At 29.3% G+C, this 27,473-nt stretch overlaps 1 protein-coding gene and 1 pseudogene across 1 annotated transcript; both read left to right on the top strand.

Annotated features, from left to right (window-relative positions):
- Nucleotides 1-16,188: 16,188 nt before the first annotated feature.
- On the top strand, nt 16,189-20,827 carry LOC131168870 (wall-associated receptor kinase-like 8; annotated as a pseudogene).
- A 2,719-nt stretch (nt 20,828-23,546) lies between these two features.
- Nucleotides 23,547-24,158, top strand: LOC131183415 (wall-associated receptor kinase-like 1). Its single transcript, XM_058154191.1, has one exon. The coding sequence runs from the start codon at nt 23,547-23,549 to the stop codon at nt 24,156-24,158; it is 612 nt and encodes a 203-aa protein (XP_058010174.1).
- The last annotated feature ends 3,315 nt before the right edge of the window (nt 24,159-27,473 follow it).

Below are 27,473 nucleotides of genomic sequence, written 5' to 3'. Positions count from 1 at the left end.
GGCCATCAATCGATCACTGCCATGCTGGAAGCACCCGGATACAACTGGCGAGGAACATTTGCAACAGAACCCTGTGACCCCATCTGTGGCTCACTGAAAACGGGGCATTCTCTAGCAAAGTGACCTGGTTGGCCACACCTGAAGCATACTCCTGAACCCATCAAACAAGGTCCTGACGCACAAGGTGCCAAGGAGGATCCTGAACCAGACCCAGCACTACTGTACCCTGAACTGTGACCACTGCTGGATCCGTACCCTGGTCTGAATCCTCGAGGTTTGTGTCTAAAACCACTTTTCTTGTTCCTACTTTTTCCTCTGTAATTACTCTGGCCACCACTGTCCGGAGTACCCATGGAAGGGACACCTGAGGAACCCTCTGCTCTATTTTTCTTTGCTCTTCCGCTGTCATCCGCAGCATAGCTAATCTCAATCTGTCTGGCTCGATCAACCACCACATCAAAAGACTGATTAGACATCATGGCCAGGTTCGCATACCTCCTGTCAAGCCCCTTTAGGAATCTCTTCACCTTCATAGTTTCTGTAGCTACTGCTGCAGGGGCATATCTGCTCAATTCTAGAAATTCTGTAGCATATTCATCTACAGACCTGCCATTCTGTCTTAAGGTCTCAAAGGCCCACTGTTTCTGGTCTCTGAAGCTTTCTGGCACAAACCGATTGATGAACAGTTCCACAAACTGAGTCCACGAGAAACCCTCCATCCGAGGTAACACGTAGTCATTCATCCATTGTCTAGGCTTAGGCCCCATGACATGCTGCATACACTCTATTAGTCTTCTATCAGTCAACTGTAATTCTGTTTCTGCCTGTCTGCAGGAATCCAAAAACCGATATGCATCGTCTGATACATCATAAGTACCAGGCACTAACTTCTTGAAATTGATGATCTGTTTGTAAGGTTCCCCTCTTGGTGCGGTGGACTGCTGCTGCTGTGGAGGGTGGACCATATACTGCGCCATCATGTCGATGGTTCTCTGCAGACCAGCTAGAGTAGCTGCCATGGGGTCCATGGGACCCTGTGCCATAAAGGACTGATCCTGTACTGGGGTTGGCTGCTCCTCTACTTGAGCAGCTCTAGGCCTCCTACCCCGCCTCCTCGGGGCAGGCGCCTCATCCTGTGTCGACACCTCGTCAGGCACATCTGGTTCTGGTGCAGTGGCAGCTCTCTTGCTTCTACGCATTTTCCTGAAATTCAGCAGTATTAGCCCACAAAAATTCAAAACTGCTCATTACACAGCTCTATAGACTCATATTTATACATAATATATGGAGCAGAAACTAGAAGCAAAGATGACAATGCAAGACGAATGTGAACCCTATTTTCCGCATGTGACTCCTAGTAGACTCTTCCCAACATTTTAGATGAACATTCCCTAAGAATCTGAAGCCTAAGCTCTGATACCACATTTGTCACGACCCAACCTATGGGCCGGACCGGCACTAGGACCTGGGCCAGCCTAAAGCCCCCGAGGCCCGTAGTAAGCCTAACTGTTCATTTACCCAATTCTAAGGCCCATTTGGGCCCAATTTCAAGAAAACAAATGGACAAAGTCCGGCCATAAAATGGACTTTCCAACGGGGAGTTTTTGACTCACCCGACCTGTAAACACAATATATAGTCAATTGGGGAGCTCAGCTCACCCTCCACATACTCATCAACATAAAAATAAATGGGAGCTCAGCTCCCTCATCCAATCCATCAAACATGCATAGCATATTAAGTTTACAGGTCCCAAAATAATAATTTAGTTTACAGACCCAAATCAAATAAATATTTCTAACACATGCGGAAATTCTAAGATTTAACAAGTTTATACAAACAGTAGTAATCGACCTGCGAGGGAGAAAGCAGGTTAACCTCAAAAATATCCTCCTGGGGCCTGGAAAAATTTTTGAACAGGAGTGAGCGTTCGACTCAGAGAGTAAAATATCAATTTTAACCATAATCTCTATAACTATCTGAAACTAATGCACCCTGTGGAGTGAAATGCAACATACACAACATTTTCACATCATAACATCAAAAAGGTAATTTGGAGCACTCACGCACCCTGTAACATCAATCATAATATATGGGAGCTGATCCCCTATACAGCTCTCTTAAATCCAACCTGGTGCCAGCGAAGAACTCAGCTCGGACTTCCACTTGATAACCAAATCGAGGGTCCCAGCGAAGAACTCAAGCCGTGACTACCCCCCGAAGGATCGGGTCCCAGCGAAGAACTCAAGCCGTGACTACCCGTCCTATCCATAGTCCACACCACATCATACGCACGCCAACGCATGCACACTGCTCCAAATTACCACAACAACACTCATGGCACGTTAACAGTTATAAATGCAACATAAATCGTGCCTAGAGTTTAACTACATAAATATATGCATATAAGTGATGCATGGGCATGCTGAACATATAATAATATCGAAATTACAATTAAAATTAATATTTTACTCACAGACTTAACAATGGTCACTGTGGCGGCTGGGCAGAGGAAGAAGGCATCGCTCACGACAATTCTGATTACAATCATTTAATAAATTTGACTCTATACAAACAAGGAAAAAGACCAAATACGTCCTAAGTCGTGCCGAAAATCCGGCAGAGTCTCCCCTATACCTAGGACTTACCCAACCTGCAAAAGGGCTCAAAACACACTTCTATACTCACAATCCATATATCCACAGTTCAATCATATCACACAGCCCCTTCTGGGCCCATCAAATCAGTCATCCATCACAATACGCAAAATTTCAATTTAGTCCTTATTATTGATCATTTTTGCAAAAACTGCCCAAATAAGCTCTAAAAATTCTAAAACTTTGCCCCGCTGTCCTTAGCAATATTACTAAGCTATTGCAAAAAGAATCATAATTTTCTAAGCTACCACGAATATTTTATGGATTTTTAATCCTATTCAAGCACTAGAAAATTACGAAAAAGCAAGGTTCGGGTTTACCTTTGCCGATTCCGACTTCAGGAACGCGCTCGGGACGTCTGACAATAGGGGGGTAGCCAAAACCTCAGTCCAATTCGGAGACTTTTCCGGTAACGGGTCTGTCTGGCCGGAAATTCATAAACCCGGTCAACTGTCGAATTTCCGCAAATTGAGAATACCTACACGAAGCCCATAACACGGGGGTTAGTACATAAATTTTTCAGAATTTTCTAAGCTCATTAAATGCTCGGAAAAACACTGCGAAGTTTCGTGGGACCCACCGAAAAACGGTGTCGAAAAAATTTGAAATTTATGTCGTCGCGAAGCACTCGACGAGTGGAGCGCGCTGGTAGCCTCGGTTTTCTCGTGGGATTCACGGTTTTCGAGAAATCTAGCCCAAAAGTCGAAATGGGCTAAAAACTTCCCGAGCAAAAATTGGACAAACCGCTCGATGGATTTCGGCATTCTTAGTGTCTATGGAAAGCTCTCGCCGAGTAGATGATTTTAGACACAAGACTCGGTCCAATTGGTGGTCGGATCGGCCGAATTTTGGCCGGAGAAGTCCAAAAGTCGCGCGCGCGCTGCGCGTCCGTTCTAATGCCGTTTTCCGGCGTTCCAGGCTGCGGCCGGCCGTGGGGAAGGGCCGAGGTGGGGCGCCGACGAGGTGGGGACGCAGGGGAGGCGGCGGCGCGGCAAGGGGAGGAGGGAGGAGAGAGAAAAGAGAGAGAGAAGAGGAGAAGGTCGACGCGCGCGGGAGGGAGAAGAAAAAGAGAAGAAGACCGGTCTGATTCGACCAGTCCGATCCGGTCCGGTTCTATTCGGCCGGTTCGATTCAGAATACAAAATTTTGAATTTTTTACTCTGCCTCGGGACCGAAAACGAGATCCAAAAATTCAGAAAAAATTCCAGAAAACTCAGAAAAATACGTAGACTCCAAATATATTTTTAGTTTTGCCACGTGGTCTTTAAATAAATTTTTAAAATTCATCAAAGTTTATATTTTCGGAAAATCGAACCCGATTTTTAAAATCCGAAAAATCTCAAAAAAAATTCCTAAAATTTAAATAAAATTAAAATACCAAAAATGCTCATAAAATTTAAAATTTCCGGGTGTTACAACTTCCCTATAGAGAGATTAATTTAATTGAGTGCATGAATCTTACAAATCATAAAACAACGACTTCCCTTTTATTACAAAGAAAATTTCCCTACTTTCTATCTTCTACACTTGTCTTCTAGTGAATTAAAAAAAAAAATTTCTATCATTTGCGTACTTGTTACAACTAATAATTAAATTCTTATATTTTAAAAATTAGTATATTTTTTATAGTAATTTCACTATTTACGACATAATACTACATTTAAATATTACGATATTTTTTAAGATTATCCTTGAATGTAAAAAATGAAAGGCAAAAGCTCACATTTTTGTCTTTATATTCTTGAAATTGAATTATTAGTTTTTAATATTTAATTGTTTAATAGTTTAGTGCTCTATTTACTTTTTGTTCCTTATTAATTAGTCAAAATAATTAAAATTCTAAAATATTATAAAATTTTATGCATACTCAGAGATGTATCTAACATATAAAAAAAACAACTTCCCTTTTATTACAACGACTTTCCTATAGAGCGATTAATTTAATTGAGCGCATGAATCTTATTAACTATAAAACAACGACTTCTCTTTTATTATAAATAAAATTTTCCCACTTTCTATCTTCTACGCTTATCTTCTAGTGAATTAAAAAAATTTTTTGTTCCCTTTTATTACAAAGAAAATTTACTTTTCGTTCCCTTTTCATTGGTCAAAATAATTAAAAATTTAAAACATTATAAAATTTTACACTTGCTTGGTGATGTATCTAATATATAAAAAACAACGACTTCCCTTTCATTACAACGACTTCCCGATAGAGGGATTAATTTAATTGAGTGCATGAATCTTACTAATTATAAAATAACGACTTCTCTATTATTATAAAGAAAATTTCCCCACTTTCTAACTTCTACACTTGAAAATTTCCCCACTGTCTAACTTCTACACTTGTCTTATAGTAAATTAAAAAAAATATTTTTCTATCGTTTGAGTACTTATAGTAATTAATAATTAAATTTTTATATTTTAAAAATTAGTATATTTTTTATAGTCATTTCACTATTTACGACATAATACTACATTTAAATATTATGATATTTTTTAAGATTATCCTTGAATATAAAAAATAAAAGGCAAAAGCTCAAATTTTTTTCTTTATATTCTTGAAATTGAATTATTAGTTTTTAATATTTAATTGTTTAATAGTTTAGTCGCTCTATTTATTTTTGTTCCTTATTCATTAGTCAAAATAATTAAAAATTTAAAACATTATAAAATTTTATGCATACTCAAAGGCGCATCTAACATAAAAAAAAAATGACGACTTTCCTTTTATTATAACGACTTCCCTATAGAGGGATTAATTTATTTGAGCGCATGAATATTATTAACTATAAAACAACGACTTCTCTTTTATTATAAAGAAAATTTTCCCACTTTCTATCTTCTACACTTGCCTTCCAGTGAAGTTAAAAAAAAATTGTTCCCTTTTATTACAAAGAAAAAATTTACTTTTTGTTCTTTTTTCATTAGTCAAAATAATTAAAAATTTAAAACATTATAAAATTTTATACATACTCAGTGGCATATCTAATGTATAAAAAACAATAAATTTCCTTTTATTACAACGACTTCCCTATAGAGAGATTAATTTAATTGAGTGCATGAATCTTACAAATCATAAAACAATGACTCCCTTTTATTACAAAGAAAATTTTCCCACTTTCTATCTTCTACACTTGTCTTCTAGTGAATTAAAAAAAATAAATTTCTATCATTTGTGTACTTGTTACAACTAATAATTAAATTCTTATATTTTAAAAATTAGTATATTTTTTTATAGTAATTTCACTATTTACGACATAATACTACATTTTTATATTATGATATTTTTTAAGATTATCCTTGAATGTAAAAAATAAAAGGCAAAAGCTCACATTTTTGTCTTTATATTCTTGAAATTGAATTATTAGTTTTTAATATTTAATTGTTTAATAGTTTAGTGCTCTATTTACTTTTTGTTCCTTATTAATTAGTCCAAATAATTAAAAATTTAAAATATTATAAAATTTTATGCATACTCAGAGACGTATCTAACATATAAAAAAAAACAACTTCCGTTTTATTACTACGACTTTCCTATAGAGCGATTAATTTAATTGAGCGCATGAATCTTATTAACTATAAAACAACGACTTCTCTTTTATTATAAATAAAATTTCCCCACTTTCTATCTTCTATACTTGCCTTCTAGTGAAGTAAAAAAAAAAAAAAAATTGTTCCCTTTTATTACAAAGAAAATTTACTTTTTGTTCCTTTTTCATTAGTCAAAATAATTAAAATTTTAAAATATTATAAAATTTTATACATACTCAATGTCATATCTAATATATAAAAAACAACAAATATCCTTTTATTACTAATCATAAAACAGCGACTTCCTTTTATTACAAAGAAATTTTCCCCACTTTCTATCTTCTACACTAGTCTTCTAGTGAATTAAAATTTTTTTTCTATCATTTATGTACTTGTTGCAATTAATAATTAAATTCTTATATTTTAAAAATTAGTATATTTTTTATAGTAATTTCACTATTTACGACATAATACTACATGTAAATATTATGATATTTTCTAACATTTTTTTAATATCCTTAAAAGCAGAAAATAAAAGGCAAAAGCTCACATTTTTATCTTTATGTTCTTGAAATTGAATTATTAGTTTTTAATATTTGATTGTTTAACAGTTTAGTACATTTTTCATTAGTCAAAATAATTAAATATTTAAAACATTACAAAATTTTATGCATACTCAGTGGCGTATCTAATATATAAAAAAACAATGACTTCCCTTTTATTACAAAGAAAATTTCCCCATTTCTATCTTCTACACTTGTCTTCTAGTGAATTAAAAATACTTTTTGTTCCCTTTTATTACAGAGAAAATTTATTTTTCTTCCTTTTTCATTAGTCAAAATAATTAAAAATTCAAAACATCATAAAATTTTATACAAACTCAGTGAGGTATCTAATACATAAAAAACAATGACTTCCTTTTTATTACAATGACTTCTCTATATAGTTTTTAAACCTTAAAAGACCTTCAATTACTTCAAAAAAACTCCTTCTCAAACAAAGAGCTCAAAATGGTCATGCTCTAATCAAGTGAGAAACACGTGCCAAATAAAATAAATATTTAAATATGTTTTATTGTTTAATAGTTTAGTTCCTCCATTTACTTTTTTTTTTCATTAGTTTAAATAATTAAACATTTAAAATATTATAAAATTTTATAAATAATTAATAAACACTTTTTATTCATTAATATATTAAGTTCGTAAACTGTTGATATCATGTGATCTATTCTCGTCACTAATTCATGTGTATATATATTTAATTTATCTCCGACAAAAAGAACCGTTCATATCAATTACGATTAAGAAATTCTAAAGAAAAAAAATATATCTTCTATTATACAATATATTTAAGCATAATCATCCAAAAAAGTAAGTATAATATTTTTTGTATAAAAATAACATGATTTAAATAATAATTACAATATTAGACAAATAGTAATCCCAATAGATTTTTAGTAATTCATGTTTTTGGTTAATGTGGCAATATAAGTTTTAGATGAATGGTTTAAACAAAAAAACTTATCAAATATAATAAACATTCTTCATTCGACATATATGTGATAACGAATTTAATTGAAGAACCATGTAAGCCTATTATATTATTTATTTTTATTAATATAAAATCAGTATAAATATTACTACATATTTTTAAATTTATTAAATATTAATTGAAGTTTAAATTTAAAATTTTAAAGTCTTATAAATGATTTTAATAATTAAGTATTATATTAAAATTCATTTATTAAATTTCTGATACTTAATGGTCAATATTGACTTAATTTGTTGGCCAAAATCTGTCAACAAAAGTGGATTCTGGACATTGAACACAAAATCAATTCAAGACATTTCCAGGCAATGTAAGTTTGGACGACCAAATCCAATCCTGTCAACATAATTTAGAAGTAGAAGTTAAAGGAAAAAGTTTCAGTGGAGATTTCTTTAAAACCAGATCTAGAAGGCTTTCAAGAGAAAGACCAAAGAGAGCAAGAATGAGTGTGAATTTCACATACATTTCCGTCAGGAACTATTTCACTGCAGCAGGTTGCAATACCTCAGTCCTCTCCCAAGTTTTTAAATGGTCAATACTTCGATTAAATCAGACCGAATCAACTGATCAAATCGAATATCAACTTAATTTATCTATACTTCTATACTATATATAAATGTGGAAAGGAAGAATATTAGCTTTACTAAAAATGCCCTTCACTCTACAAATTAATTAGAATTATATTTTTTTATTTAAACTAATTTAATATTTGTATAAATTTAAAATTTTTAATTTTACAGTTTATATAAATTTTAAATTCTTAATCCTACTATATTTAAATTCAATTAAATATAAAATTTTATAAGAAGTAATTAAATAAAATAATTAATTAATAAGTAGTAAAAAATAAAAAATATAAGTAATATATATTTATGGTAAAATTCATTTTATTTGCAAATGAATTTCACGATAAAATTCATTTACAAATGAATTTCTTTATTTGGTATATTTTATATTCAATGTGAAATTCATTTTAAATGAAATAAATTATGTTTGAAATAAATAAAATAAAATGATATATAATAAGATGATAATTTTGTCACTTGAAATATGTATAATTTTAAGTTGGGAATTCATTTGCAAATTTTATCAATTTTGATGGAATTTGGCTTAGTTATAATAAATTTCATGGAATTAATTATTAAGAATTTTAAATAAATTTTTATTTAAACCAAACACTAAAATTTTATATTAATAAATGAATTTCACAAAATTTTGTGGAATTCATTAACACTACCATGATCTATATCTACAATAATCTATAATCTATATATCTATAATTATTATCTATAATCTTTATTATAGATAAAATATAAATGTAAAAAGAAAGGGGATTGACCCTAGAATTTCTCACTGCTGTTGGGAATTGAGATGGTAATCCCACCATCATTTTAGTTGTCCGGAAAATCCTGCAATCAGGAGCTCAACAATAGCTCTCTCTGGGGTTCCTATTTGGATTTTGTCAGCATTTACAGCCATTGTCATTTGCTGGAGCAAATTCAATATATTGTATTCAGACATACTATCTATATTTCATTCATAGACTGTAGAGGCATTGAACCTAGACTGTGTCAAAATACTGGGTTTATTTTCTATACTTATGTGTGGTATTGTTGTTGGAAGAGGTCCTGTCCCCTGCCAATAAAGTTTGTTTAATTTTAGACTTTCTTGAGAGTTTTGTAGGTCTGAATCCTGCTTTAATGTGTTAACACTAGCTTGAGGAGTATCAGGAACTACGAGTGTAGAAGTGGAGGCTTCTAACCTACTAAGCTAGGTCCTAACAGCTCTTAAGAACTCGGTTTAGTTATTTTGTAACTGTTGCTGACTGGTTTGGGAAACCTGGAAGGGTTTGAAAATTGGATTTTTCAATTTTATATCTACAGCTTTTGTAGTTTCAACAAGGGAAACCACAGTCTTCTAGGCCTATTCTATCCTAAGAAGTTGGTTCCCTATTGTGTGGAGATGTGCATTTATAAAATTTTTCTGTTGAATAATATTTCTAATATTCATAGAATCACTTTCATTTGGGATTTTGTAAGGAGTTACTTCTACAGTCTGGCCTGAATGGGTTTTCTGAATTTGACTAAGAGGAGGGTGCTCTAACTCTACCTTTCTACCATTTGCAATTTCCCATTCTGAAGTTTTATTTCTGGCTGTAACAGGGTTCAAGGTATTTGAAAATGGATATGAAATGCAATTCTCAGAGGTGTACATCTCAAACTAATCAAAAAATGGAATGTTGACTTTATGCTGAGACACAAACTCATAAAAATGATTTTGTATTTCTTTCCTCTGATTCAGGAAATTTTTGAAAAACCACATTTTCTTCTCTGCATTATGAGGAGCATAAAACTCATCATGCAAGAACTCTTTGTCAACTTCAAATTCTTTTAACTCATTTGCAATGTTTTTAGTGACTGTAGAAAAAGTTGGAGAAGTTGCAGGTGAAGTCTGTCTTTCCACATATTCTATCTAGGGGTTTGTATAGATTGGATGTGAAACATTTGTAGAATAATTCACATTTTATAAAGTAGAGCTAAATAAGTCTGAAGTAGAAAACCTAAGTTGAACTACTAGAGGAAAACTAATACTTGGTCCTTCTTCAATGGGTTTTGTAAAAGATAAATTTATGACAGAGGATAAGTTTGAAACTCTACCTATATTTATAGTTCTAGATGTTGAAGAATCATTAGAAAGTCTAAGGCCTCTATCAAAGCTAAGACCGACTCTTCCATCTTTATCCTGGGTGATCTGTCTTAATTGGACATTGGGTTCTACAAGTTTTGAAGACTCAAATTTTACTGCACCTTCTAAGATTTATTGTCATTGTCATTATTAAATATTGAAGATTGTAGGTGTTAGAAGAAAGAATACAAGTAATAAAGGAAAAATTTGTGTATTTGTCTGTGTCTTATTTACAGAGATATTACATCTATTTATACATGAGAATATGAGCTAAATTAGACAAGAATAATAATTGCTGTAATTATGCTACACAAATCTCCTATAATTATGCTAATTGTTGTAATTATGCTAACAGTAGGGATTAAAATGTAATTCACCTTATGTTGAATCTCCTTGCAATTGAAAAAGCACAAGAGATTTTTCCAGATTCTCATTTGAATGGCGAAAGGAAATCGATCGTGGAAAGTGATCCAAAATTTGTATCCAGATTCTTATTTGAATGGCAAAAGGAAATCGATCGTGGAAAGTGATCCAAAATTTGTATATATTATTTTGGGCTTCAAAAATCAACAATAGACTTGGAAAATTATGCAAGAAAATTACATGGCAGACCAATTTTTCTTGATTTTATTATTAATAAAATTTCTTATTATAAAAAAAAAAAAAAAATATATATATATATATATATATATATATATATATATTTTCTATACTTGTCAAAGAGTTTTATATTTTCTTAGTCTACTTACCTAACCAAACGAAGCTTAGTCATTTCGATGGGTTAAGAAACTACAATGAAAAATGTTCATATCCTACTTAGAAATTTCTATGAAACTTAATTGAGTACTTTCTTATAATTAATAGGGCCTCTGATCCATTTTGAGTTACATATTTCACTAATCCTGACATAATACTACTTTTTAAATGGAAAAAGTTCACATTTTTCTCCCTATATTTTAAATATAAAATTGAATTAGAGAACTTTTAATATTTAATTATTTAATACAATAATACTCAATTTACCCTTATATTTATTGAGCAATGTCCAATTTAATCTTTTTTTTTTTAATTTTGAGCTCAATTACACAAAACATTCAATTTAAGTTCAAAACCATCATGCTCTAATCAAGAGAGAAACACTTGCCAAATAAAATAAATATTTAAATATTTTTATTGTTCAATAGTTTAGCCCCTCTATTTACCTTTTGTTCTTTTTCATTAGTCAAAATAATTAAAGATTTAAAACGTTATAATTTTATAAGTAATGTTTATTAATAAATATTTTTATTGATTAATATATATTATGTTCATTTTGATTAAAAGTAAACTGTTCATATTAATTAGGATTAAGAAATTCTTATAAAAAAAAGAAAAAAAATCTTCTATTATACAATATTTAACCATCTAAAACAAGAAAGTATAATATATATATATATATATATATATATATATATATATATATATATATATATTTTATAAAAACAACATGATCTTAGTTTATGTATATTAGACCTGGCCATGGATCAGTTTCTATTCGATTTGGATCAAAATCGATGGTTCAGTCAGCTTCACAGTTCGAATTGATTTTTGTTCATAATGGCTCTAATCAGAAACAGTTTCAGTTCAATATTATCCTAGTTTGAAATGGTTCGATATGATTTTTGATTCAGTTTCATTGTTTGTCCTGATTTTAATGTGAAAAATTAAAGAAATTCAATATTTGAACAAAAAAATTGTGTAATCGGGCCAATTTTAGGTTCAAGGAAGGGGACTGAAACTGACCCCTGTAACTCGGCTCTGGGCCAGCTCATGAACCGCAACACTGACTCGATTCAATCACAGTCTAGCTTGTGGTTCGAACGGTTGAACCAACGTTTACATGGTGATATAAGTTTTAAATGAATGGTTCGAATATATAAAAATAGGTTTTTATATTGACAAATATAAATTCCATAGATTTAAAAAATATAAAAAAAACTTATCAAATATAATATATATTTTTCATTCAAAACCTGTGATAATTAATTGAAGAACTAAGTAAACCGAATCATATTATTTATTTTCTTATAAATATAAAAAAATAACTTTAACAATTAGTTATTAAATTAAAATTCTTTGACGAAAACAATGATATTTACTTAAATTTTCAATAAATGATAGTGTATTGACTTAATTTGTTGGCCAAAATCTGTCAACGAAAGTGGGTTCCGCACATTGAATGTAAAATTAATGAAAGACATTTCCACGAAATTTATGTTTGGACGACCAAATCAGATCCTTTCAACATAATTTAGAGGGAGAAGTTGCAAAGAAAAAGCTTCAGTCTCCATCTCCAACGCATTGGTGTGACTTAACATGCCTGCCCCAAAAAGGATGTTAATTGCCCAGAAATGCTTCCTAAAGTCGCTAACTAATTATTCCAATTGGTTAAGAAACTAAAGTGAAAAAACCAAATAAAAATTGAAATAGTTCATATCCGATTTAAAATTTTCAATAAAATTTAATGAGGCTTTGCTTGTCATTAATGTTGGAGTTTATTTATTTATTTATTTAAAAATCAAAGATAAAATTCACTGAAGTTCATTGAAGCTACTAAACGGACATATGATAAGAAACAAAGAGCACTTGTCTTAAATAATAGGGCAAGAAGAATTGTTAGAATACATTCCTTAAATATTTTAATTAAAGAATATTAAAAATTGATTTAAATATATATTTAAAAAATTGTATATAATAATTTGAGTTTGCCCCACTTTTGAAGGTATATATTTACCTTTAAATTTAAATATGTGCTTTAATAATTATTTTCTTACATTATATTATTCACTTATTCCCATAAATTAAATTGCTCATATATTAAATTTGAATTATAATAATTTTGAGTTTAATGAAAAGTCATTAGATTATATATATATATACATATATATATATATATAATGAAAAATAATATAAAGTGTAAGAATATCATTAATTCTATAAAATTTCAAGGATTAAAAAATATTTTATTTAATTAAGTGTAAGAATATCATTTCATATATATTTAACGGAAATGATTTTTTTTTTCTTTTTGGATGAAAAGACCAACTCATTCATGAATTCAAATTATAAAGACTTCTCAAGATACATGGAACTTCTCTCGAAAAAATTATGGAACAACTCATTAATTATATCAAATTATATTAAAAAATTATAATTAACTCTTTATTCTTCTCTTAAAGAATGTGGATATCTATTTATTATTGTCATTGTCATTATTAAATATGGAATATAGTAGGGATTAAAATGTAATTCACCTTTTATTGAATCTCCTTTCAATTGAAAAAGCACAAGAGATTTTTCCAAATTCTTATTTGAATGGTAGAAGGAAATCGATTGTCCAAAGTGATCTAAAATTTGTATTGTCTTGGGTTTCAAAAATCAACAATAGACCTGGAAAATTATGGAAGAAAATTACATGGCAGACTAAAGAGATTGAAAGGGTCGTGACTGCTAAAATAATGATAGTGATCACATGTTTTGAAATGAAAAGATTCCGAGAGAGTTGAAATTTCTAACAAAACTTGAGTGCATGAACCTTACTAAGAAATAATGACTTCTCTTGCAATATCTTCTGTTTCTAACAACTACATTTGTGTTTTTTTCTTCTGTTTTCTCATGAAGGTACACTTTTACTATTGAACTTTAGTATTATTAGAAATTTCAATGTAATATCTCTATTTCAATCAGATTGAATATTATTTCTTATGATATTAACAAATTAATTCATAATATCAATTGATCTAAATTAAAAAAAATAATCAATATTTTTTTTCATGAGGATAAAACTCCAAGCTAAACAATAAATTAAATTATAAAAATAAAATATATTATGTAGATTCCATATGTCCTTAAGTATAAGATTTCCCATTGATCAACTAATTGGCAGAGAAATTAGTTTTGAGGAACTTCTAGTTTCGTTAACTGATTGATTAGCTATAACACATATCATGCATGTAAAAGAAGAAATTAAATGCTTTATTAATTATAAAATAATTATAAAATAATGAGTGCATGAATCTTATTAATTATAAAATAATGATTTTCTTTTTATTATAAAGAAAATTTTCTTATTTTCTAACTTCTACACTTGTCTGAGGTAAAAAAAAAAAAAAAAAAAACCTTCTACACTTATCTTCTAGTGAATTATATTTTTTTTTTCCTATCATTTGAGTACTTATAGAAATTAATAATTAAATTTTTATATTTTAAAATTAGTATTTAAATAAAATTTAAATAAAATTTAAAAGCCTCTTTTAAATATTATAAATTTAAAATCTTTTAAAAGCCTCTTTTAAATAAAATTTCAAATTACTTAAGATAAATAAGCATATTATGAATTCAAAAGTTTTTTTTTAATTCTATTGTAAATTTTTCATTAATGAATTTTATCAAGACAGACATGAGATGATTACGTGTGTAATAAGTTAATGAGTGACTTTTAATTAAATTTTTCAATAATATTTTATTATTTAAATATTATATATTGACCCCAAAAAAAATTCTAAATCCACCACTGTACATACTGTTTATTAATAAATACTTTTTATTCATTAATATATAAAGTTCATTTTGATTAATGGTAAACTGCTCATATTAATTACGATTAAGAAATTCTAGGAAAAAAATCTTCTATATTATTCAAGCATAACCATTTAAAAAATTATAATATATTTATTTTTTTATAAAAACATAAATATCACTATTTTATTAAATTTAATTGAAGAACTATGCAGACGGATTCATATTATTTATAGTCTTACAATGAATTTTTGAATTTTAACTATTAAATTAAATTCAATGATTAAATACTGATACTTAATATTCATAATGATAGTACATTTGACTTAATTTGTTGACCCAAATCTGTCAACATGAGTGGGTCAGCGAGAATGTATATAATCAATTCAAGATTTCCAGGAAATTTATGTGTTTGGACGAAATCTATCCCTTTCAACATAATTTAGAGCAGAAGGTACAAAGAAAAAAAAAAAATAATAGAGATTTCTTTAAAACAGATCGAGATATATTCACGAGAAAAGAAGCAACAACATGTGAATTTATTTATTTTTATATCTTGTGAATCTCATTTAATTAATTATATTGGCTCAAATCTAGGTAATACTAAGAAAATCTTGTTTAACTTAGTTTTAATTAATTACATAATTTTTTCAAAAATATAAATTTAATTCTTTTAAAGTGTTTTCATTGAAAATTTTATCAAATTAGCTTTTCAAAAGTTTAAACGGATTGAAAATCCGAGTTTGGCATAGAATGGCTCGTGTAACTCATTCTTTAATTAGGTTATACAAATTTGAGATTAAGAGTGATGGATTTAAGGAGTTTAGGTGTTTAATATATCACAAAATTTGTTCAGGTGTGTAAAAGGCAAAATTTAAACTATTCAAGTGTCTAAAAATATATTTAACCTTTTAGATTACAAACCAACCTTGAAAAATATTCTCCGCATGGATGCTTGGAAGTCTTGTATTTTGTCTCTTTCAGCAAATGCACATCAATTTCCATTCACTCTGCCTACCACCTTTTGAAAATTCTCTCTAACTTTGTTTCCCAACAAAAGTGTGATTCTCACCAAGGTATTTCCACAAATTTTATTTTATTATTTAGAGACGACCGAGTCCTTTCAACTTCTTTTTGTAAACAAACAAAGATTTTATTAAGGAAAAGAAAAGAGATAAGAGGAGAATGGAAACAGTCATGCACTAACAGAGAAAAATAAGAGGCTAACCCCACTCAGGCAAAACAACAAACAGGGCCCCAAAAGCTAAGCTATCCAACTCCTTTATTTCCATCTTAATTGAGAAGGTGCGAAGAAACATCTCTATTCTCCAGTCTCTAATTACTATAAAGGCAGATATTGTTTAGCTTCTTAAACTCAAAAAGGCTCTCAAGACAAAGACCAAAAAAAGGGAAGCAAAAATGAGTGTGAAATTAGTGTCTCAAGTCAGTTTAAGTTTGGCACTATTGTTAACTATTCAGTTGGCAATAGCAAAGGGACCTATTGCAAAGCCTAGCTGTACAGACCATTGCGGAAATATAGATATTCCATACCCATTCGGAATGGGTGAGAAGGATTGTTATTTCAATGAATGGTTTGAGATTGAGTGCAAAGAAAGTAGAGCTTTTATAAGTAAAATCAAAATGGAGCTCCTCAGTATTTCTGTAGAAGGCTGGGCTAACGTCAAAAGTCCAATAATATCCTCCGATTGTTCTGACAGGGAGTCCGATTTGCCTTTCAATTTGACGGGAAGTCCTTTCTTCATTTCCGACTACAACGTATTCATTGCAGTAGGTTGCAACACCCGTGCTTTAATGATCGATCAATCTCTCCAACGCCTAGGGTGTGAGTCAACATGCCTTGGCCACAAGAAGAATGTTGATTGGAGACAAATGCTTCCTAATTTCATAGAAGAGGGTTCCAGTGGTAATTACCGGATAGTGAACGATTATTGTAACGGCACCGATTGCTGTCATGTTACAATACCTTCATCCCTTCAGGTTTTCGATCCAAAATTCCAGGCCGTAAGTAATCAAAGCACAGGTGGTTGCAAGCTGGCATTTCTAGCAGGAACATAGGGGCGGAACTCCTGGAGGAAAAAGGATCCAAATGTCCAGTTTCCGATGGTGCTAGATTGGATGCTCTATTCGAACCGAACTGAAAGTTATAATTGGATTATCAATTCCAGCCTATGGAGTGGCAATAACTCGGAGTCGGAATCTCTGGCTTGCTTCCCCGACGGTTCTTCTTCTATTAATGAGGCAGCAGTATTCTGGTGTTATTGCAGACGTGGGTATGAGGGCAATCCTTACATTCGATGCACAGGTAAATTTAACGTGGTGTTGTTTTTACCTTTTTTTTTTTTTTTTTGGCTACAGTGCTACTAATTAATAAACTCAGGACATCTATTCGCTATCTATTTACATAATACAAGCTATAACACCCGCGAGATACGGCGGTTATAATCTTTTATTATCAAAGTTTTTACAATATTATCAATAAATAAAATTCTCTTTTATGTATATATTATAAACTAAATTATTTTTTTTTTATTATAAAAGTTAATTAATTATTTTTCATTTCTCACACATATAAATAAATTCATATATAGTTTTGTAAAAAAAAATCATAATACTATGATTTTATAAATTAATATGTTAAAGTTACCAGTTAGAGATAATTTTTGATAAACAAAAAAAAAATTCGTCTCAATTCTCATATTCAATATATTCATGGTGTATTTTTATTTTTTTTCCTTTAAAAATAATATATAATAATTAGGATAAATGTAATCATTTAATAATTTAAAAATATTAAAATGACATAAAATATTTTAAAATTAGATATCATAAAAAAAAAAAACTAAAGTTAAGAATTGAGAGATTTCAATCAATTAAAATAAAAAGGAAAAAAAATAATAAGATTTTTATTGAATACAAACTCAAAATTGAGTTTATATATATATATATATAAAAGTAAGATTGATTGCGTAATATATTATGTATGTGTTACTATAATTTATTATTAAACTAAAAAAAAATTGAAAATGAAAAAAAAAAAAAAGAGATATTTAAGAGGGGCCGAGTGCATAGTGGAGTCGCGCATGGAGTATTGAGCGGGCTGATATTCTTGTAAAGAAGAGTACATTTTATATGTTGAATATATTGTATTTAATTAAATTAAAATATGTTTTTTTATATCATTAATGTTATTAATTTTGTTTTAATGAAAATATAATTAAATAATTAATGCTGTTAATTATTATTGTTTAAAGATAAAAAGAAATTATGTCAATTTTTTCAATAAACTAAAACGTTGCGTAGAGATTATATTCATACATATTTTAAAAATTATTATTATGTTTATAGTAAGTTCAAATCTTCTTATTCGGAGAGTTTTACTTGAATACTACTTCGGCAAATGTGAAAATATCATGTATTTAAATTAAAAAAAAAATATTTAGTATCTTCGTAAATTTTTTCTTTAGTCACTAAATTTTAATACTAATCAAATTACAATTCACTTTCTCTATTTTAATGAAACTAATTAGTTGTTACCTATATTTTGAAAAATTTTATTTGATTCTTCTTAATAGTAAATTATAGTAATTATTATAGTAAATTTATAAACAAATATAAAATTATGATGATAAATAAAAATTTATTATTACAAAAAATGTGCATGTATTATTTTAGAGTTTGAAATTCATATACTAAAAGTGGACTTATTTGAGAATTCAACTGCTTAATTAAATGCACACATAATTTAATTAGAAGGTATTAATATGTTATTATCCATCTACCAATGGTACTATTCTTTTTCATTCACTTATTCTTTTCCATTTTGACTTTGTTATATTAGATCTTGATGAATGCGAAGATCCAAAGTTTCGTAGTCATTGCAAGGGAATAACAAGATGTGTGAATACTTCGGATCATTTAAATGTGTACCTGACGCAAAATGGATTATATTGTTAGTAAGTCTTTTTTTGCCCGATAATATCATTAAATCATGTAAAGAGCTATAATATTTTCTACCATTTTTATGATCTAAAAAAATTTTAAGCAAATTTAATTAGTCTATATCATGTTATCCTTAATGGAATTATTTTTTATTAATACAATTATAAATAAATATATGATTTAATTATTTTAAAAAGTTTTGAATTATAAATAATATGAGATAATATAATTATGAAATGTATTATTTCTTAATTTCTATTGATTAATCTATAAATCAAATGAGTTTGCTTAATGATTTCTCTAAGTTTCATGGGTACTTTGACTAATGACTAAGTATGTTTTTTTTTTTTTTTCTTACTTATATTGACTTTGTTAAGTTAGTAAGTAATCATTTTAATATGTATTCAATTTTTTTTATGGTGCGAGTTATTTAGTGCACAGGCGGGATTATTGGAGTATTGGTAATAGTCTTTGGTATTCAGATGTTGTGCAAGCTTATGAAGAAAAGAAGGAACATCCAACTCAAAAAAAAGTTCTTTGAAAGGAATGGTGGCTTGCTGTTACGACAACAATTAACTTCAAGTGATGGTAGTGTTAAGAAAACACAAATATTTACATCAAAGGAGTTGGAAAAAGCCACTGATCGTTTCAATGATAACAGAATACTTGGTCAGGGAGGTCAGGGCACAGTGTACAAGGGAATGCTAGCAGATGGAAGAATTGTTGCTGTCAAAATGTCCAAATTAGTTGACGAGGAAAACTTACAAGAATTTATTAATGAACTTGTGATTCTTTCTCAGATAAATCACAGGAATGTTGTTAGGTTGTTGGGATGTTGCTTGGAGACGGAAGTTCCTTTGCTAGTCTATGAATTCATACCTAATGGATCTCTTTTCCAATATCTCCATGACCAAAGTGAGGAGGCTTCACTACCATGGGAAATGAGAGTAAGAATTGCTAGTGAAATTGCTGGGGCACTTGCATATTTACACTCAGCAGCTTCTATTCCAGTTTATCATCGTGACATTAAGTCCACAAATATACTCTTAGATGAGAAACACAGAGCAAAAGTATCAGATTTTGGAACTTCAAGATCAATTGCCATTGATCAAACTCATTTGACAACTCACGTGCATGGCACTTTTGGTTATTTGGATCCAGAGTACTTCCAATCTAGCCAATTTACAGATAAAAGCGATGTTTATAGCTTTGGAGTGGTTCTGGTGGAGCTTTTAAGTGGACAAAAGCCAATTTATTTAAGTAGCTCACAAGAAACTATGAGCTTAGCAACAAATTTTATTCTTTTGATGGAAGAGAGTAGACTTTTTGACATTATTGATGCTCGCATTACAGAGGATTGCCATGATGAAGAAATTGTTGCAGTAGCTAATTTGGCACTAAGATGCTTAAATTTGAATGGAAAGAAACGACCTACAATGAAAGAAGTTACAATAGAGTTAGAAAGGATTCTAGCATCCCCAAGTTACAAGTTGAATGTTGAACAAAACACTGAAAAGACTGAAAATACTGAAGAGGCTGCTGAAGTAATTATGTTGGAATTGGATGATGTTCCTACTTCAATTACTTGTGATTTTAGTAGTGTTGAAGCTATAGCACTAGATCTCAAACCATTGATTTCTAACGGAGCTTGATGATCAAGAAGATTAAACTTCTATTGGAAGGTATGTTTTAGTTTTTTTTTTTTTGTTTTTAGACCGGTTTAAGCTTTTACTACTGCTTTTTTTTTTTTCTCCTCTTTCATAACATGTAATAATATTAATTCTTGCTTTGTAGAACATTTAATAATATTAATTACTTACAGAACCTGATTATCAAGAAGGCTATGTGTGTATTTCAATCAAAGCATATATGTTTCATTTTTTTCTTACACTGGTCCTTTATTATTGCCTTTTATTTCCTTTTTTTATTATTGCCTTTTATTTCCTCTTTTACATTAAAGTTGTTGAAGAAACTAACTAAAGAATCGAAATAATATACATTGCTTCGTGGGAAATTCTTATGTATACTGTCCATTGTATAGCGGCGAACCTAGGTGAATAATTGATTAGAGGCACAATAGGCCAAATGTAATTGATGAGCTACATAGTGGGAGGTACTCCTTTCTATTTCTCACTATAAAGGTGAATAATTTTAGAATAGGTAAATGGAGAGACTTGAACTCGAGACATCTCTACTTTTTATAACTTAAAAGTGAAGGAAGATCAATCAAGCTACCCCTTGATTTGTAAAGTATAATTTACAATTAATTTTTATTAATTATAATAATTATATGACTGTAAATTTTAGCCTTTCTGCCCTTGCCATCGTATATTCCAAATATAATATATATATATATATATATATATATATATATATATATATATATATGTGTGTGTGTGTGTGTGTGTGTGTGTGTGTGTGTGTGTGTGGTAGGATCTACATGTAAAAAAAATGAAACTCACATATTTGTGTATTTCTTTTTTTAGTAGGGGATTGGAAAGGTAGAGACTCAAACTTAGATTTATCAAGTGAATAATATATACCTTTAGTCACGGAATCAAACCAGACTAAGCACACATTTGTATATTTAATACATAATGAATAAGTTGTTCTTTTCCTTTATTTACCATATAATGATAATATTGTTTTGAATAGAAAAGATTTCAAGAGATTTTTTTTTACTAGGAGATTGGAGACTCAAACTTACTATCTATAAAATAAGTAATATACTTTTACTCGTTGGAACAAGCCAAGCTAAAATAAAATTAATTAATTAAAATAAAATTTTCATATTTATTAAGTTGTATAAATTTTAATAGTATTTTTAAATTTTATATAAAAGTATTTTAATAATATAATGCATAAAAATTTTTTTTATAAATGTATAATTCTTTTTTTAATATTTATGAAATATTAAAATATGTTAAAAAATAAATTTATTGAAATAAATTAAAAAAACACATAACTACCAATTTAGTTCAATTAATTTTGATTTTAAGGACTTTTTTTTATGAGGCTTTAAGTTTAATTCTCTATATAAATACTAAAAAAAAAATAATTAAATTAACTGAGTCAATTACGTTATACTGGTTTGACCATTGAATCGACCGAGCCATACCAAATCACTTCTTCATTTAATTTAATTACAAATTTAAATTAATTTAAGAGTTAGTTCACTCCTTCAACTAACTGATTTCGTACGCATTTAATAGGCATTGCAGCCGCGAACTTTCTCCATCTTATGACACTAGAATTTGACCATCATTCCATTGAACAACTTTTTCACATATAAAAACCCTTTAAAACTTGGGATCAGGCGCATCAGCAAACACGAAAAATAAATAAATAAAGATTTCTCTCATTATTTTGATTGTTTAGCTTGTCACCTAGAGTACCACCTCATTAGGGAATTCACTATGTCCTAAGCCACAATGCAAACGATTGAAGGAACTTTTATCGCGGGAAAAGGGAGATCGTGTTTTGACTACTTTGACCCTCAAGCCTCAATTTGTCATTCTCCACTTTGAATTTTCTAATAAAATAAAATTTTAAGTACTAAATTATTTTAAATTGAAAAGTATTTGATCTAGTTACCTAGTTCCTAGTTTGCTTTCTTTTGCGGGATAAGTATGGATACAGTACTTTTTTAGATAACACATACGTATGGAGTAGGCTTAGTTAAAACGTTATTTGTTTTATAAATGACATTGATTTATATTGCTAGTTTAATATGTGCATATGCAGAATATATAGAAAGAGAGAGAGAATTAGTTGAATTGAAAAGAGATGAAAATATACAAGAGTAATTAAGGTGTTGGGAAGATGTAATGTTAAATTTTTTTATTGGAAAATATATAGGATGAGTAAGAAACGAGAAAATTTTATAAATTAATTGCTATAAGGTTTTAGGTTAGATATGATATTAAGCATATATATGAATATATATTTTAATTAGTGTCACGACCCAACCTATGGGTCAGACCAGCATTAGGACCTGGGCCAGTCTAAAGCCTCCGAGGCCCGTAGTAAGCCTAATTATTCCTCAACCCAACTTTAAGGCCCATTTGGGCGCAATTTCAAGAATTCAATCGATGAGTCCGGCCATAATATGGACCTTTCAACGGGGAGTTTTTGACTCACCCAACCTGTAAATACAATATATAATCAATTGGGGAGCTCAGCTCACCCTCCACATACTCAAATGTCATAAAAATAAATGGGAGCTCAGCTTCCTCATCCAGTCCAATATACATGCATATACTAAGTTTACAGGTCCAATATGGTAATTATATTACAGACCCAAATCAAATAAATATTTTTAACACATGCGGAAATTCTAGGAGTTAACAAAATTACACAAACATAAATGAATGACCTGCGAAGAAGAAAAGCAGGTTAATCAAATGAGTTTGCTTAATGATTTCTCTAAGTTTCATGGGTACTTTGACTAATGACTAAGTATGTTTTTTTTTTTTTTTCTTACTTATATTGACTTTGTTAAGTTAGTAAGTAATCATTTTAATATGTATTCAATTTTTTTTATGGTGCGAGTTATTTAGTGCACAGGCGGGATTATTGGAGTATTGGTAATAGTCTTTGGTATTCAGATGTTGTACAAGCTTATGAAGAAAAGAAGGAACATCCAACTCAAAAAAAAGTTCTTTGAAAGGAATGGTGGCTTGCTGTTACGACAACAATTAACTTCAAGTGATGGTAGTGTTAAGAAAACACAAATATTTACATCAGAGGAGTTGGAAAAAGCCACTGATCGTTTCAATGATAACAGAATACTTGGTCAGGGAGGTCAGGGCACAGTGTACAAGGGAATGCTAGCAGATGGAAGAATTGTTGCCGTCAAAATGTCCAAATTAGTTGATGAGGAAAACTTACAAGAATTTATTAATGAACTTGTGATTCTTTCTCAGATAAATCACAGGAATGTTGTTAGGTTGTTGGGATGTTGCTTGGAGACCGAAGTTCCTTTGCTGGTCTATGAATTCATACCTAATGGATATCTTTTCCAATATCTCCATGACCAAAGTGAGGAGGCTTCACTACCATGGGAAATGAGAGTAAGAATTGCTAGTGAAATTGCTGGGGCACTTGCATATTTACACTCAGCAGCTTCTATTCCTGTTTATCATCGTGACATTAAGTCCACAAATATACTCTTAGATGAGAAACACAGAGTTAGAAAGGATTCGAGCATCCCCAAGTAACAAGTTGAATGTTGAACAAAACACTGAAAAGACTGAAAATACTGAAGAGGCTGTTGAAGTAATTATGTTGGAATTGGATGATGTTCCTACTTCAATTACTTGTGATTTTAGTAGTGTTGAAGCTATAGCACTAGATCTCAAACCATTGCTTTCTAACGGAGCTTGATGATCAAGAAGATTAAACTTCTATTGGAAGGTATGTTTTAGTTTTTTTTTTTTTAGACCGGTTTAAGCTTTTAATACTGCTTTTTTTTTTTCTCCACTTTCATAACATGTAATAATATTAATTCTTGCTTTGTAGAACATTTAATAATATTAATTACTTACAGAACCTGATTATCAAGAAGGCTATGTGTGTATTCAATCAAAGCATATATGTTTCATTTTTTTCTTACACTGGTCCTTTATTATTGCCTTTTATTTCCTCTTCTATATTAAAGTTGTTGAAGAAACTAACTAAAGAATCTAAAAAATACGTATTCCTTTATGGGAAATTTTTACTTATATTTAGTCCGCTGTATTGGGGCAAACCTAGGTTATAGGGCAGGGAGCCACTCAAGTTTTTAAAATTAAAATTTTGTCCATAAAATTTAGTATATTATGCTGTTGTCCTCCCCTCCATTTGTAAAATTAAAAATTTACCTATAAAAAAATTATTTACTCTTCCAATATTTTCATTTTTATTCGATCTATGTACTTTATGTATATTTTATTCATTTTTTTATATTATTTAATCTTGATCTCTATATTTAATTAGATTTTATTTTGTTCCTCTTTAATATTTATTTTTTGTACTCTCAAAGATGAATTTAATTTTGGTCCCCATATTCTGATATCTTTTTATCAGATTTTTTTACTTAATATTTTAGTCTTTTTGTTTAGTATATTGGATGGATATGTGCTAATCGTGTAGTGTGGATTTTTTTATTAAAATTTTTTTAATTATTTAAAATAATAAAAATATATGACTTATAAAAAAAATTGAAGATTGATTTTTGTTTAATAAAAGTTTAACTTATTTTTTGGATTCACTGGAGGCACAATAGGCCAAATATGGAGCTACATAGCAGGAGGTACCCTTTTCTATTTCTCATCATAAAGGTAAATAATATTAGAATAGGTAGATGGAGAAATTCAAACTCGAGACCTCTCTATTTCTTAGACCCTAAAAGTGAAGAAAGATAAATCAAGTTATCCCTTGATTTGCAAAGAATAATTTATAATTAATTCTTATTAATTATAATAATTATATGACTGTAAATTTTAGCCTCTCTACCCTTACCATTGTATATTCAAAATACAAAATATATAGTAGGATCTACATGTAAAAAAGATAAAACTCGCATATTTGTGTATTTCTTTTTTAGTAGGGGATTGAAAAAGTAGAGACTCAAACTTAGAGTTATTAAGTAAATAATATATATCTTCAATCACGAAATCAAACCAGACTAAGCACACATTTGTATATTTAATAAATAATAAATAAGTTGTTCTTTTCCTTTATTTACGACATAATGATAACATTGTTTTAAAAAGAAAAGATTTCAAGAGAATTTTTTTTTAGTAGGGGATTAGAGACTCGAACTTATTATCTACAAAGTGAGTAATATACTTTTAATCGTTGGATCAAGCCAAGTTAAGCAAAAGATTCCAAGAATTGAAATTTCAACAAAACTTAGAGTGCATAAACCTAACTAAGAGATAATGACCTCTCGCAATTTCTTCCGTTTCTAAGTCTACATTTGTTTTTTTTTCCTCATCGGAGTTATGGAGACTTTTACTACACATTTGTATATTTAATACATAATAAATAAGTTGTTCTTTTCCTTTATTTACGATATAATGATAACATTGTTTTAAAAAGAAAAGATTTCAAGAGATTTTTAATTGTTGGATCAAGCCAAGTTAAGCAAAAGATTCCAAGAATTGAAATTTCAACAAAACTTAGAGTGCATAAACCTAACTAAGAGATAATGACCTCTCGCAATTTCTTCCGTTTCTAAGTCTACATTTGTTTTTTTTTCCTCATCGGAGGTATGGAGACTTTTACTACTGATATTAATATTATTAGAAATTTCAATTTAATAAGATTGAATATTACTTTTTATGATAATAAAATATTAATTCACAATATCAATCAATCTAAATAAAAAAAATAATATTATTTTTTTCATATGAGAATAAACTCTGCAAGCTAAACAATAAATGAAATTATAATAAATATAAAAGTGTAGGAGGTCTTTAGGGATATGATTTCTCAATTCATCAATCAATCAGCACAAAAATTAGTTTTGAGGAACTTCTCGTTTCATTGATTGATTGATTGACTAGCTATAACTTATCAAGAATGGAAAAGAAGAAATCTAATCCTCTATTTTTCTCTGTCCAAAATTATGGAGTGCGAGGATGTGACTTTTCTTGCAAAAATGAATTTTTTTTTTTTCTTTTTCAATAAAACATACCTCCCTTCTTGAAATGTTCCTCTTTAGCATCAAGCTGGGCCAAATACCCACTAGATCCAGCAACGCTAGGCCCATAGCACACAACGCAATCAAGGAGCAACGACAACGTCCACTGGTGAAACGCAGCACATCAGCTCACATGCTATTTTTTTTTCTTTTTTAAATTTATTGGAAAACAATTATTCTTCAAAATAAGTTTTTATAAGAAATAAAATTTTCTCAATTTTCTTGTAAAAAATTATTTTCTTGAAAATTTTTCTTGGAAATAAAGTTTTCAAAAATAATTTTCTATGAGAAATGTTTTTTCGAACAATTCTTGAATAAAAAATATCAGGGTTGAAACATTAATTCTATAAAATTTCAAGGTTTAAAAAATATTTTATTTAATTAAGTATAAGAACATCATTGCATATATATTTAACGGAAATGAAATTTTTTTTTTTTTTTTGATGAAAGACCAACTCGTTAATGAATTCAAATTATAAAGATTTCTTGAAATATATGGAACTTCGCTCAAAAAAAAGAAATATATAGAACAACTCATTAATTATATCAAATTATATTAAAAAATTGTTATTGACTCTTTATTCCTCTCTTAAAGAATGTGAATATCTATTTATTATTGTCATTGTCATTATTAAATATCGAAGATAGTAGGGATTAAAATGTAATTCACTTTTTATTGAATCTCCTTGCAATTGGAAAAGCACAAGAGATTTTTCCAAATTCTTATTTGAATGGCAGAAGGAAATCGATTGTCCAAAGTGATCTAAAATTTGTATTGTCTTGGGTTTCAAAAATCAACAATAGACCTGGAAAATTATGGAAGAAAATTACATGGCAGACCAATTTT

This window comes from Hevea brasiliensis, chromosome 1, assembly GCF_030052815.1.
Source record: "Hevea brasiliensis isolate MT/VB/25A 57/8 chromosome 1, ASM3005281v1, whole genome shotgun sequence".
In the NCBI taxonomy this organism is placed as follows: domain Eukaryota; kingdom Viridiplantae; phylum Streptophyta; class Magnoliopsida; order Malpighiales; family Euphorbiaceae; genus Hevea; species Hevea brasiliensis.
This window is presented reverse-complemented; position numbering and strand designations above follow the sequence as displayed.

Bases quoted from the DNA above. Each gene is read 5' to 3' on its own strand.
- LOC131183415 (XM_058154191.1), top strand. From the start codon at position 23,547: ATGTTGTACAAGCTTATGAAGAAAAGAAGGAACATCCAACTCAAAAAA.